Source organism: Drosophila melanogaster, chromosome 2R (genome assembly GCF_000001215.4).
Source record: "Drosophila melanogaster chromosome 2R".
NCBI lineage: Eukaryota > Metazoa > Arthropoda > Insecta > Diptera > Drosophilidae > Drosophila > Drosophila melanogaster.
In genome coordinates, this window is record NT_033778.4 from 18,619,565 (window position 1) to 18,632,164 (window position 12,600).

Below are 12,600 nucleotides of genomic sequence, written 5' to 3' on the forward strand. Positions count from 1 at the left end.
CTACCACCACTACCACCACCGCCATGTCGATCCGAGGTTGAGCGGCCAGATATATTTCAATACATTTCTCCCCCAATCCAACTATTAATTATGGAGTCGTGCCGTTTTTTTTTTCTTCTTTCTCGGTCGATCTTCTTTCTTGTTTGTTTTTCTGGCCAAGAGAAATGGCCGGGAGCCTTTTGTCATAGCCAGTGGATGGAATTCTCTAGCTCCATTTTGGCCTGGGGTCAAAATGATGAAAGGCTTTATCATCAAATCGCTTGGAAACGCACACGAATTGTGTGTCAAGTACTTGTTGCCAATATTTGTTCAGCTCAAAACACTTGGCCTAAAACCACTTTGATAAATTAAAGTGGTAAATTTTCATACAACCATTTAATGAAAATTTAAACATTTTATATTCCTGGACTAAAAATATAGTTTTAACTTTACATATCTCTTTAAAGTATAACATTTGTGAGCGTATTTCTAGGATGTCATCTACTTTGACCGAGACATAATAAGCAAATTTACATATGCGATTAGTTCGTGGCTTTCTAACCAGGTTTATTCAACTTTGAACTATTCTTTTCGCATACCTGGCCCACTATGTAAATCATTTGCATATTCCCAAAACAATTTTATACGAACATTCATCTTTGTTTGCGTGTTTTCGCCTTGAATAATGCAGCTAATAACATATTCAATGACCGATCGGGAATTGAAAACAATATTTTGGTATTTGTCAACCACAAAAATGGGAATTCTCAGATCAGAATAATATTTTCGCCTATAAATGAGTGCTCTTATCAGCAGAAACACGTTTCGTACAAACAAACAAAGCTTAAAGGCTGCGACTTGTAAATTGGCGGAAATACATTTGTTCCCGTACTTAAGCACTTTTATTATAACAATTTTCAATAGTAAATTCACACTTTTATTATTACAATTTTCAATAGTAAATTCACATTTTTCTTATGCCTAATTTTCACATCAATTTCATTTGAATGATTCACAATTTGCTTAACGACTAGATAGAATAAAAGCATTGAAGTACACACATTTTTGGTATAGACATTGAACTATAAATGCTGCAGAAAATTAAAGCCACAATAAGCTGAATTTCATATTTAAGATATTTTGCTTTGAAGATAAAACTTGACCAATTTTGTGGAACCTAATCCTCGTCGCTATCGGACATGTCAAATTCTTCATCATCAAAATCGATAATCTGTGCAAAAATATGAATAATTTTTAAATATCTCCATTAGATTAAACACAGGAAACAAACAAACCTCGCTGTTTAACCGCTTGAATTCGGAGATTCCCGTCAAATCCTCCAGAAACTTGGCTGTTTCAAAAGTTTTAAACAGGAAAGCATGACCCTCTTTTTTATATTCATTTAGGACGGCCTGTAAGCGAATATATTAAAAAAAAAATTTTAACAATATTGAAAACGCTATCAAAACCATTTTAAAAGATTGTCAAATCTTACCGCTGAACAGGCTATGCACTGAGCAAACTTTTGAGTGGCGGGCAGAATATTCTCGTAGTTGCACAGCATTCCACGGATGGAGTGAGGCAAAATTCCTAGCAGACCCTCCGGCACCTTTTCTTCCGTCTCCTCCGACCTGCCACGCCCACTCTGTGCATAGTAGGCGGGTGCCAGCTCCTTACGAGGATGCTGCAGCAAAGCCACCAACAATTCCACCGCATAGCTGGCCGCAATGTTGGATACTCCGGGTCGTGTCACTGTGCACTGTTGATCCAAAGTTCGGTCTTTGAGCGACTGAAAATGGAATAGAACGAAATGCAATGAGTATCTGTATCCAAATTTGTACGTACAACTTTATAAAGCGAGTCTATAAGAGATTTTTTTATACAGAGTTTTTTTCAGTGTGATTTGGAGCACATTCGACGCCGGTGCAGTAGTACGATCAAGAGCTTTTGAAAGCTTTTCTGTGTCCACAAACACATGCTCCGAGCAAACAAAGATGACGCCTTCGGGCGAGAACAAAACAAATAGCAGCGCTTAAAAACCAAAAACACAAGATATAGAAAACTTCGGCGTTTGTATCGGTTACTTGAGCAACCCGCCGCTCCGCCCATCACTGATTAGATAAAGTTTTAACATTTGGGAGAGCCGGAGAACTCCGGACTCTCCCACGGAACTATAAAACACATTTTGCGCTTGATTGTTCAGTACAAAGGCGATAGTTAGTTGAATTGGTAATTGCAGGAAGGAATCATGTTGACCGAATTCGCTGGCAATCTATCGCATCCGCTGGAGTTTGGTCATGTTCTGGAGGTCGTGGCCAAGACCATCGATGGAGCAGCCAGGTAAGTGTTGTCCGGCATTAATGTAAGACCGCTTTTCCGTTTTCTGACTAATTACTTGTCAAATTGGGCTTCTTATCAGTACGTGACTAATCGATTGTGATCATTTGGTTCGGATAGGTTCCACATTAACCTCTGCACGGCCAAGAGCACGGTCGATCCGAACGCAGATATTGGGCTACGCTTCTCATGCTATTTTCGGAACGATGTGATCGTTCGAAATTCCCGGATAAACGGCGCCTGGGGCGAGGAGGAGTCCCATGTCATGGACCCCAACACCCTGCCCAATCCCATCGTCAGTGGCGAGTTCTTTTTGGTCTACATTCTTTGTTGCGAGGACAGCTTTGCCATCTCGATAAATAGCCGAGAGTTCTGCAGATTCCGCTACCGCATGCCGTTGGGAACGATTCGTGCTCTGGAGATCCGTGATCAGATCCAAGTCATTAAACAGGTGGATCATCGTACTGTGTTTCCAAATCCGTGGCCAGCCGTTCACGCCTCGGACTACTTTAAGGCGTTCAGTAACGATCAGCCAATTTTGTTTAGTCCGGGCCATGTGATTGTCCTTACAGCTCGGTGTTTCGAGAATAAAAAGGGACAGTTCATAATCAAGTTCATGGACTCGGATACCAAGCGCGAAGAGCTACACTTCAGTGTGCGTTTCGATGAGAAGGCAGTAGTGCGCAATTCCATGAACAAAAATTTTGAGTAAGTTAACTTTATAATGCCGTACCTCTTTGGGCGTTAACTAATTCTTTTTATAGATTCGGAAGCGAGGAGCGTCATGGAGGTTTCCCCTTCGTCTTTAACCAGCAATTCAAGCTGGCGCTTGCGTTTACGGAACGCGAGGTTTTGACTGCAGTGGACGGTTATAACTTCTTCAGCTACACCTGGCGCACACCTAATGCCATGATGAATCTAGTGGGTTTCAAGGTGACCAGCATAAATGGCCTGGTAGTGCAGATAACTGGTGTGGATCACCTGCAGACGGGGGATCCTACGTGCGCTGGCTTCGAAAAATATTCCCGCCATGATTACGAATGCGTTTAGTAACCATGTTAACCCAACTAATGAAGTCTGAAAATACAAATGTTATCTTAAACTATACAACAAATGGGACTTACATTTCCAGGGGCCGTAACATCGTTACAAAAGTAGCAACCTAATTGATCGCCATTAATGCACTTAAGTCCTTCGATTTCTTGGCCATCGTCGCCTGCTTCCTTACGCGTAGTGCCATGTCGCATTACCAGATAACTGTCAAAGCCTAAAGCTGCGTTGATGACAATCTATAAGGGAAACATTTTAGGTACATCTCTTCTGAAAGGTGAGTATATGATTGTTCCCACTTTTTCCTTTGCCGCTCCAAGCAGGGTGGGCAGCCAGCGGCTTTCGCGCGAATCTGTGAGCAGAAAGATGACATCATGGTCCTGCACAAGCTTTTCGATAACCTTCAAATGCTCCTTCGTCTGGGCTAGAAGCGATTCTCCAATAGTATGCCCAGGCATGGGAATCTCCAGCACATAACCCGCCGTTTCCGCAGACGGATTGATCTCTTTCAATCTCTGAGCAGCTGTAGTCGCCTTCATCCGATTGCCTGCCACAGCATCTGCATGCGTGTAGAGATTCTGACGCACTGGATTAGAGAACCCAACCTTGCCGCTGTCCAAAAGGGTTATGTGCTTAAATCCCCAGGACTACAAAATAAATAAACTATTAGTTATCAGATCAGTTAAATCATTTCGTATAAAAGCACACCAGCAGATTTCTAGCTACAGCGCATCCTAAAGTACCAGCTCCAAAGAGCAGGCATTTTGTTTGGGAGATGATTTCGAGATTGAGATCGGGAACAAGGCGCCACTTCATTAGTTTCAGGTTCAGGTTTACAGAGTTCTCAGCGAGTCTACGGAAAGAAATATTGTTAAATTATAAATAATAAACAAGTTACTTTCAACTGTCGTGGTAGCTAACACTAAGGACACACCTCAATGAACTGATAGTTCTTATCATTTAAGTCTATAGCTATTAACTTACTTGGCTGGATCCATGCTGTCCCTCATGCACACCATTCTTGGCCCCATTTTGCCATTTTTATTTAGCTCCCAGCCCACGAACTTTATATTTTCGCTTTGGCTAAGATCGCAAGCTTCAGTCTGAATCACCTTCCATACAAGGCTGTCATCGATGTTCATTTGTTGATTGTGTCGCAGGCCAAGAAACTTCAATGGTTTTCCAACAAAAGAGGGACTGTAATAGACCGACAACTGTGTGAACTGATATCATAACATTGCTATTCCTACCTACCATTGCTGAAGCAGAAAGGCAGCATAGTTTCGCATTATCCAAGCTGGATGCTCATACTCGCTGGGATCAGCAAAACCAAAATAACAGAACTCAACATTTTTATCGTCAAGGGAACTTAAACTACGGGCTTCGAAAATGTTCTTCTCCACATTAGCATACAGAATGAAGAAGTTCTGTGACTCAGTGGGTAAGGCCTTTAGAGCCATTATATAGCTACTACTATTGGGCAAGTCCCGCAGTTTTTGGACGGCTCCCTGAAGCTTTAAGGTGGGCGTCAGCGGGCACGGAAAGGCGAACCAATAGTAGTAGCTGTGACACTTTAAATCGGCAAAGGAGAGAACAAAGAACCGGGTCAATAGACTGGGATCTCTCAAGGCGCCACCACTGCACATATCAGCCAGCAGTTCCTTGCCCTCATCGGCCAGCAGTTGTAATTTGTCCAGGGCCTTGAACTCTTCGATTGTGTTCTTATTGTAGATGGTGCCTATAGCGGAATGGCTGAATTTTGGAGGCTTTGCCATTCTGGAATGTGGGTGGTCAAGCGCTGGTTTCATCAAACTCGTAGTTTTCAAGCTCACCTGTTGTAGGCCGTGTAGTCTACTTCCAAAAGGCATCCACTTGCATTACGATTTGTGTAGTGTCCAGTAATGGAGCGTTTCGAGTCGGACAGGCGATCGTGGTCGAGCTTAAGCTCCGCTAGCTTGTGCCAGAAAGTGGGCGACACAAAAGATTCCCACGGAGCAAATTGCAAAATTATCTCTTTTTCCGTGCTCATGTTTTGCTTAGGGCGTTGTTTACGTTCAAACGTTTGGCTGCAAATTATAAACAAACAAAGCTCTCGATGGCGATAGACCAATGAGAAGATAACTTATCGATAAGTACAGTTTTCCATACTTAGGTCGAATCCTCTGTTGCTTTGGCAAACTAAAAGATATACTTTAACTTCATAATTTTTTAAGCTTGAAGAATAAAATAAAAATTTTAAGACACAATAAAACTATAATAATTTTAAGAGTAGAATATAGCTTATTGTCAAGTTACACTGTAGTTCTTGGAAGTGAGATTGTCAGCCGCACTGCTATATGGTCACACCAGCACTTCCACTGCTGACGAAGATTGACCAAAACAGAGACTGAAAGTGATCCAAATAAATTGAAGATGGATTTACAGCAGCTGGAGGAGCAGGCTCGCCAGGCAGCGCTCAAGGACATACAGAACATGTTGCAGCGACCAGGTCAACTGGAGAAGGTGGAACAATATCGCCACCGAATCGCCCGGAAGAAGGCATCCGTTGAGGCGCTCCTTAAGACCGGAATGCAAGGACAGCTGGACGGGGTCAGGGTGGGACTTAAGCAGTTGGAGACCTGCATGCAGGACGTGCGCGAGGTAAGGCGTCGAATGGACGAGGTGGAGCGCCTGCTGAGGGGCGTTCCCGAAGTCTACGACGCTTTGGAAGTTGTGCGGGAGGAAAACACAAAGCACTCCCAGTACGCCACCGCCATGGAGAATCTGAAGCACATCTTCAACGTAGATGCCAGCGTACAAAAGACGATGGCGCTGATCGAGGATGATAAGCTGCTTAATGCCCATCAGTGCCTGGCGGATCTGGAGAATTCGCGGGATGATCTTCTCTACGAACTGCACAAGCAGCCCAAGCAGCATGCGTCCGACAAGATCACCCTAAAGCGTCACTTCGAGAAGGTTGACACGGTATCCCAAGAGCTGGAGAAAAAGCTGCGACTCATTCTTAGCCGCACGCTGAACACTCTGCGCAAGAAGCCCACCATCATCGTTACCGCCCTACGCATCATAGAGCGGGAAGAGAAAAACGACCAGTTCGCGTTGCAGCAGCAAAAGGTCACAGGATTCCTGCCGCCTGGAAGACCAAAGGCTTGGCGCCGCATGATCATGGACGTGCTACAACAGTCGGTGATAACGCGCATAGAGGGATCCAAGCTAGAGGAGCGGGCCGATAACAAGATGTGGTTAGTACGAGACCTGGAGATATTGCGTCAAATCATTCTCGAGGATCTGCGCGTTGTGAAGTCCCTTTGTGTGCCCTGCTTCCCGCCGCACTACGACATTTTCGGCGAATATGTCAAGTTCTATCACGAAGGACTTTCTAGCTATGTGAGTAATCGTCAATCATTTAAATTGATTAATGTTTTTATACCACTAATATTTACTAATTCCAGCTTGACAACATTGTGCGCTCGGGCTTGGAGGGCAATGAATATGTATCAATGATGGCTTGGGTTACACACACCTATCCTGGCGTCGAGCTGATGTCCCATCCGGATCTTAATGTGGATGTACACCGACAGATAGGTACTCTGCTGCGTCCGGAACATCTCAAAGCGCTGGAAGATGAATATCTGCAAAATATGCAGAGAAACTTCCAGGAATGGATGACCAAGGCCGCAGAAACGGAGAAGCAGGAGTGGTTTACTGAGACGGTGCCCGATCAGGATGAGGAGTACTACCACACTTCAGCGCCTGTCATCATATTCCAGATGATCGACCAGCATCTGCAGGTGACCAACACAATTCATCAGGAACTGACGTTCAAGGCGTTGGTAATGAGCATTCAGCAGGTGGAGATCTTTGGCCAGACATATCTTAAGAACGTAATCGAGCTGAAGGAACACCATTTTCGCAATCGGGACCAGATCAAATACTTCACTCACTACATCATCACCATCGTGAATAACAGTCAGCAAATGGTTGAACTGGCGCAGCAGATGAAACAACTCTACTGGCCCAAGTCACGTACTGAGCATTATGAGGATTTCGAACGTTTGCTTGCCACATTCCAGCGGATCCGGGCTCATGCCGCAAGTTACTTGCTGGAGGAAGCCTTCCTGGACATGGAGTGTCACTTTAACGACCTATTCACTGCCAAGTGGCTGGCCAGTAACATTGCCGTGGACACCATTTGTGTAACGCTGGACGATTACTTCCAGGACTATAATCACCTGCGACCCAATAACTTCGAGATGGTCATCAACGAGGCCCAGAAGCTGCTGGCCAAGCGCTACATTAGGGCACTGCTATCCAAGCGACTGTCTAAGCCACGGGCCGAGTGCGATGCCATTACGCGAAAAATCAAGACCGAAGCCAAGCGGTTTAAGCTCTTCTTTGAGAAAATCGCGCCGAAGATTTCCCTCAGCGACTCTCCATTGGATCTTATATCCACGCTATCGGCACTGCTTAGCTCGGATATCGAACTGCTCGTCTTGGACCTGCACACCTTGCTGGGCAGCTATCCGTCTCTGAACGAGGACCACCTGGTACGGCTCTTTTACATTCGCAACGATGTGAAGGCGGCCGAGGTGCGCGAGAAGGTGCAGGATGCCATGAAGTCGAAGAAGGCAATGGTCAGCATCGCCAAGCAGGATTGCATCTTCAAGGAGATCGTGTTCAGCGACAAACTGTGGTAGACCTTGGAGTATAGTTCCCAACCCATTCCGCATGTCCCTTTCTGTTCAGTATCGTATTTACTCTTAAGCTGCGATTGTAATATTATTGTGCTTTATCAACAAATAAATTATTGTATAAATAATCGAAGAAGTTCTAAGGAAAGTAAGAATATCCATCGTTTCAATGCATATATGTATCGTTACTTTTGAAGGGTTCCGTTTTCTAGCCGTTTAATAGCTAGAGCTCCATCACTGTCGGCGAATGTAGTGTTGTAACGGTCGAAATATTTAATTACCGGCTAGGCGATAACATCTGGCAGGAGTATATATATTCGCGACGGTCTCTCTCCACGTGTCAGTCAGTTCCCAACGATCCTCCTACCCAGACAAGATGAGCTACAGAGTCCAGCCGAGCGGCTTCGCCACCAAGTCCATCCACTCGGGCCAGAGCCCCGACCAGTGGAAGAGTGCTGCCGTGATTCCGCCGATATCGCTGAGCACCACCTTCAAGCAAGATGCACCGGGCGAGCACAGGGGCTATGAGTACTCCCGCAGTGGAAATCCCACTAGGAACGTGCTGGAGACGTGCTTCGCCGCCTTGGATAATGCCAAATACGGCCTCACGTTCTCATCGGGATTGGGAGCCACCACCGCTGTGCTAACTATGCTGAGCAGCGGCGATCACATCATCATGGGCGACGATGTTTACGGAGGCACCAACCGTTTGATCCGACAGGTTGCCACCCGTCTGGGAATCTCAGCCACCTTTGTGGATCCCACGAAGTTGGATCTAATTAAAAGTTCCATCAAGCCGGAGACCAAGTTGGTGTGGATCGAGTCACCAACTAATCCATTGGTAAAGGTAGCCGACATCGAGGCTATTGCGCAGCTGGTCCATGGAGTACGCGAGGATATCGTCCTGGCCGTCGACAACACCTTCCTGACCTCCTACTTCCAGCGACCCTTGGAGCTGGGCGCTGATCTGGTCTGCTACTCCCTGACCAAGTACATGAACGGTCATACGGATGTGGTCATGGGTGGCATCACCATGAACTCGGAGAAGCTCTACAAAAGCTTGAAGTTCCTGCAGAACGCAGTGGGCATTGTGCCGTCTCCATTCGACTGCTATCAGGTGAACAGAAGTCTTAAGACGCTCTCGCTGCGCATGGAACAGCACCAGAAGAATGCTCTGAAGGTTGCCAAATACCTGGAGACGAATCCGTTCGTGGAGAAGGTGTTGCATCCCTCTTTGCCCTCCCATCCGCAGCACAAGATCGCTCTGAAGCAGGCATACGGATACAGCGGCGTGTTCTCCTTCTACATTAAGGGCGAGCTGAAGCACTCCTCGGCTTTCCTCAAGGCCCTCAAGGTGTTCACCCTGGCAGAGAGTCTGGGTGGCTACGAGAGTCTGGCCGAGCTTCCATCAATAATGACCCATGCCTCGGTTCCAGCGGAGGATAGGAAAACTTTGGGCATCACTGACGGTCTAGTTCGCTTGTCCGTCGGACTGGAGGATGCCGATGATTTGATCAAGGATCTGGAGCAGGCCCTTGAAATTGCATCGAAGGCCTAAGTTACTCGCATCACATGTATTTTTTTTATTTTTCGCAGGAATTTGTTTAACCGAAAGCTTATGAATTTGTATATTAATCACCCCAATAAAAGTGTTTTGTCTCAAATGAAAGATATTTATAAACACTTGCTTATAAACATACGTTTGTAAACATATAGACTTTCTGGATAGATCGAATAGATATTACAGATTGTGGCGAACTGATAAGATGTGGTAAATAAAGCTTTGTGTTATTGCTGGTTTTTTTTTCACAATTATTGTTGATATAGTGATCAGATACTGAAAATTGTTGATGTCTTGATAGGTTTATATACGATCGCAGCTGCATTACCTCCACGACCCCCCATAGAAACAGCCTTGGGAGACCCAAATATACCCATTGTCATGTCGATTACCATACGCAAACAATGAATCAGCATGTTTAAATTCGCACCATCATTTAATCATTCTAAGTCGCGATAGAAGAAAATTATATCTCTTGAACGGATGTTCCGATTTGTTTTTACAAAAGTTCGTTTGCCTTTTAGATTAGAGCAGAGTTTAGTTAAATCATGCATTATTTAAGTAACGAACAAAAAAAATCAAGTTAGGAGTTCTTATCAGTGCTGCTCTTATCAGTATCATTACATTCATATGGTATTTCATATGCTTTCTTTCGAACCTTATTGCAAGTTCATAAATATGGTCTGATTTCGATTGTGTTGCTTTATTTCGTTTGAAAATTGTATAAAACATAATGATGAGAATATTGTGTTTATTTTAACAATTCCCGTTACTTGTCTGACAGAATGTAGTTGATTAAACTTAAGCTTTAACATTATATGTACGATATCCAAAACCATACTATTTGAAAGATACATACTATTGTGAAGTGTGCATAGCATTAAATGTACAACGAGAGCCATATCATCATAATAAGCAACTGCGACTTTCCAACATTCATAATTTTGCCTTCTATATATACTTAAAAAATGCATTTCAATTGCTTAAAATAACCAGTAGTTCGTGTGCAATGCTTGTCCTTAGTACTTGTAACGATAAATAGCGACGCCAGCCACTCCAATTAATATCGTACCCATTAGATAGCCAAGCAGCTTCAGCTGAATGACAAAATGAGAATTAACACTCGGTTTTTTTTTATAAACTCATTAGCTATCTCACCTTGGAATTGTCGACAAGCGGCTGCTTTTGCCTGGTGGCAGTATTCTGCTCCATTTTTTTGGCCTGGCCCAGCATCTTTTGATACATCTCCTTTTCGTTGTGCTCCTCACGACGAGCCTTGATGAAAAGTCTGGCCAAATCCGATTGAACGGCTCGATTTTCGGGTTCGAGAGTAGCCACTTTTTGCAGTAGCTTAATAGCACCCTGGGTGTCCGCTTTGCCCTCCAATATCTGCCGGGTAATTTAAGTATTTTGTGAATGAAAATCGATGGTTCTGAGCCAACAACTTACTCTTCCTTTGCGATACAAGGCTTTGGAGTTATTTGGCTGGCACCGCAGCACATGCTCCACGGACTGCAGAGCTGCGTCATAAGCGGCAATCTTGATTTGAGTCATTGCCAAGTTATTGTAAACGATCAACCGATCCTCTAGCAGGGTCTGCGTGTCACTGTTCGAGAGCTCCAAGTCTTCCTTGTCGAACTCGGAGTCCGGATCCCCATCACGATTGTCCAGAAAGTCGAGGGCACGTCTGTACAGGTGAATGGCGGTTGTGAACTCCGAGCGTTTGTAAAAGAAATTGGCACGTTCTTTCTTGCGCGTACTGAAAAGATGAATTATTTTTTAAGAACCGACTAGCAAAGCAAAGAATATAACATACCCATATTTGCGCAGTATTTCAAAGCTCTTAAGGTCCGCAAATTCTTCGTATTTGATATCCAGAAGCTCTATTTCGTAGGTAAGCTGGAAAATTGATATATGTGAAGAGTTCTTATGACAATTTGAATATAAACTTACGTGCGCATCGGGTGGTACCAGGTACTCGGATTCACCCTCTTTTTTCAGTCCTAGGGAGCCGTAGCCGAAGCGGGAATCCACGCTGACTTGGGACACTTCGCCGACCTGCAGCATGGGCAACACCATATCTAATCCTTGGATAACCTCGTAGTCTCCCACGTGACACTGGAAGTTCAACTCGTTCTCGACCACCGTGCCGTTGTCCAGTTTTCCAGTGAAGTTCACGGTGACCAATTCGCCGCGAATCGGACGCCTAAACGAGTCTTGCGGTGCCTTTTTGATGGTGCGCTTAATCAGCTGCTTGTTACCCAGTATATCACATTCCTCCTCTGCATCCTCCTCCTCCGCCTTCTGTCCGTCTCCAGAAACGGATGCCGGGGGTGCGCCATCTCCGGAGGCTGCCTCCTCCGCTGCCACCTTGCGAATGTCTTTGGTGTCCTCGGCGTTGGTCAGGTCCTCGAAGGAGCTGCTGCTAGACTTCTCCGTATCCATAATTACCTATGCTTGGCGAGGCGAAAGTATGTAAATCAGTGGAACTCGGAACAAAGGGCAAAGGCAAAGTGGGAGGGTTGGTCGAGTTTGCTGGTTTCAGAACGGCACACCTAATCTCAACTTACAGCAGTATCTGATTGTGATATCGGATTTTGGTAAAAAAAAAATGATTTAATTTGATTTCAAAAGCAAAATGCGACAAGAAAGTTACTGGGAAACGAAAAATAATTTTACGGACTTCTGCCAGCTAGCCAGTGTGACCAAGTTGCAGTGTGCCCGTTTGCCGAAAATTCCGCTAAGCCGCACTGGTAGTGACTCAAGTAAAAATTTTATCACATTAGTTTATTATTTAAACAGCTTATCTTTAGAAAATATTTATTAGCTACAAATATCCTTTGCTTTATTTTTTTGAATTTCAGTTACTCATAGCACAACTTAAGTTTGAAATCTAAGGCAAACTTACTAATTTTTTTTTGGAAATAAAAATATACATTTAAAAAAAAAAGCAAACGTTAGTTTTTAGTTTAATAAAACTGTTTT

General features: G+C 44.3%; 5 protein-coding genes across 10 annotated transcripts; 3 read left to right on the top strand and 2 right to left on the bottom strand.

Annotated features, from left to right (window-relative positions):
- Positions 1 to 901: 901 nt before the first annotated feature.
- Atg7 (Autophagy-related 7) lies at positions 902 to 5,480 on the bottom strand. 2 transcript variants are annotated; one of them, NM_137506.4, is made up of 9 exons: positions 5,199 to 5,480; positions 4,621 to 5,142; positions 4,351 to 4,563; positions 4,075 to 4,219; positions 3,666 to 4,013; positions 3,441 to 3,605; positions 1,475 to 1,768; positions 1,275 to 1,391; positions 902 to 1,210 (listed from the first exon to the last, which is right to left on the bottom strand). In NM_137506.4, exons 1-9 carry the CDS (start codon positions 5,393 to 5,395, stop codon positions 1,157 to 1,159), a joined length of 2,055 nt encoding a protein of 684 aa, NP_611350.1. In that variant the 5' UTR covers positions 5,396 to 5,480; the 3' UTR covers positions 902 to 1,156. The 2 variants fall into 2 exon arrangements, with proteins under 2 accessions (NP_611350.1, NP_725809.1); NM_166298.3 differs by lacking the exon at positions 4,621 to 5,142.
- Positions 1,977 to 3,422, top strand: CG5335 (uncharacterized protein). Its single transcript, NM_137505.4, has 3 exons — positions 1,977 to 2,319; positions 2,437 to 3,024; positions 3,081 to 3,422. Exons 1-3 carry the CDS (start codon positions 2,228 to 2,230, stop codon positions 3,364 to 3,366), a joined length of 966 nt encoding a protein of 321 aa, NP_611349.2. The 5' UTR covers positions 1,977 to 2,227; the 3' UTR covers positions 3,367 to 3,422.
- Positions 5,481 to 5,684: 204 nt separating the features above from the next.
- Sec6 (Secretory 6) lies at positions 5,685 to 8,154 on the top strand. The gene is made up of 2 exons (NM_137507.5): positions 5,685 to 6,750; positions 6,816 to 8,154. The coding sequence occupies exons 1-2, from the start codon at positions 5,779 to 5,781 to the stop codon at positions 8,058 to 8,060; spliced, it is 2,217 nt and encodes a 738-aa protein (NP_611351.1). The 5' UTR covers positions 5,685 to 5,778; the 3' UTR covers positions 8,061 to 8,154.
- Positions 8,155 to 8,353: 199 nt separating this feature from the next.
- Cth (Cystathionine gamma-lyase) lies at positions 8,354 to 9,831 on the top strand. 2 transcript variants are annotated; one of them, NM_001299649.1, is made up of 1 exon: positions 8,354 to 9,831. In NM_001299649.1, the coding sequence occupies exon 1, from the start codon at positions 8,431 to 8,433 to the stop codon at positions 9,610 to 9,612; it is 1,182 nt and encodes a 393-aa protein (NP_001286578.1). In that variant the 5' UTR covers positions 8,354 to 8,430; the 3' UTR covers positions 9,613 to 9,831. The 2 variants fall into 2 exon arrangements, with proteins under 2 accessions (NP_001286578.1, NP_611352.1); NM_137508.4 differs by having other exon boundaries at positions 8,354 to 9,715.
- A 198-nt stretch (positions 9,832 to 10,029) lies between these two features.
- Positions 10,030 to 12,481, bottom strand: zda (zonda). 4 transcript variants are annotated; one of them, NM_001299651.1, is made up of 6 exons: positions 12,186 to 12,338; positions 11,569 to 12,066; positions 11,432 to 11,514; positions 11,065 to 11,374; positions 10,774 to 11,004; positions 10,030 to 10,712 (listed from the first exon to the last, which is right to left on the bottom strand). In NM_001299651.1, the coding sequence occupies exons 2-6, from the start codon at positions 12,058 to 12,060 to the stop codon at positions 10,635 to 10,637; spliced, it is 1,194 nt and encodes a 397-aa protein (NP_001286580.1). In that variant the 5' UTR covers positions 12,061 to 12,066; positions 12,186 to 12,338; the 3' UTR covers positions 10,030 to 10,634. The 4 variants fall into 4 exon arrangements, with proteins under 4 accessions (NP_001286580.1, NP_001286581.1, NP_611353.1 ...); NM_001299652.1 differs by having other exon boundaries at positions 10,351 to 10,712; positions 12,186 to 12,481; NM_137509.4 differs by having other exon boundaries at positions 10,351 to 10,712.
- Between the last annotated feature and the right edge of the window lie 119 nt (positions 12,482 to 12,600).

Bases quoted from the DNA above. Each gene is read 5' to 3' on its own strand.
- Atg7 (NM_137506.4), bottom strand. From the start codon at position 5,395: ATGAGCACGGAAAAAGAGATAATTTTGCAATTTGCTCCGTGGGAATCT. The intron at 5,143-5,198 runs GTGAGCTTGAAA...CCCACATTCCAG, and splicing joins GACTACACGGCCTACAACAG to AATGGCAAAGCCTCCAAAAT. The intron at 4,220-4,350 runs GTAAGTTAATAG...TTCTTTCCGTAG, and splicing joins GACAGCATGGATCCAGCCAA to ACTCGCTGAGAACTCTGTAA.
- zda (NM_001299651.1), bottom strand. From the start codon at position 12,060: ATGGATACGGAGAAGTCTAGCAGCAGCTCCTTCGAGGACCTGACCAAC. The intron at 11,005-11,064 runs GTAAGTTGTTGG...ATTACCCGGCAG, and splicing joins CCTTGTATCGCAAAGGAAGA to ATATTGGAGGGCAAAGCGGA. The intron at 10,713-10,773 runs GTGAGATAGCTA...TTTGTCATTCAG, and splicing joins CGCTTGTCGACAATTCCAAG to CTGAAGCTGCTTGGCTATCT.
- Cth (NM_001299649.1), top strand. From the start codon at position 8,431: ATGAGCTACAGAGTCCAGCCGAGCGGCTTCGCCACCAAGTCCATCCAC.
- Sec6 (NM_137507.5), top strand. From the start codon at position 5,779: ATGGATTTACAGCAGCTGGAGGAGCAGGCTCGCCAGGCAGCGCTCAAG. The intron at 6,751-6,815 runs GTGAGTAATCGT...TACTAATTCCAG, and splicing joins ACGAAGGACTTTCTAGCTAT to CTTGACAACATTGTGCGCTC.
- CG5335 (NM_137505.4), top strand. From the start codon at position 2,228: ATGTTGACCGAATTCGCTGGCAATCTATCGCATCCGCTGGAGTTTGGT. The intron at 2,320-2,436 runs GTAAGTGTTGTC...TGGTTCGGATAG, and splicing joins ACCATCGATGGAGCAGCCAG to GTTCCACATTAACCTCTGCA. The intron at 3,025-3,080 runs GTAAGTTAACTT...TTCTTTTTATAG, and splicing joins TCCATGAACAAAAATTTTGA to ATTCGGAAGCGAGGAGCGTC.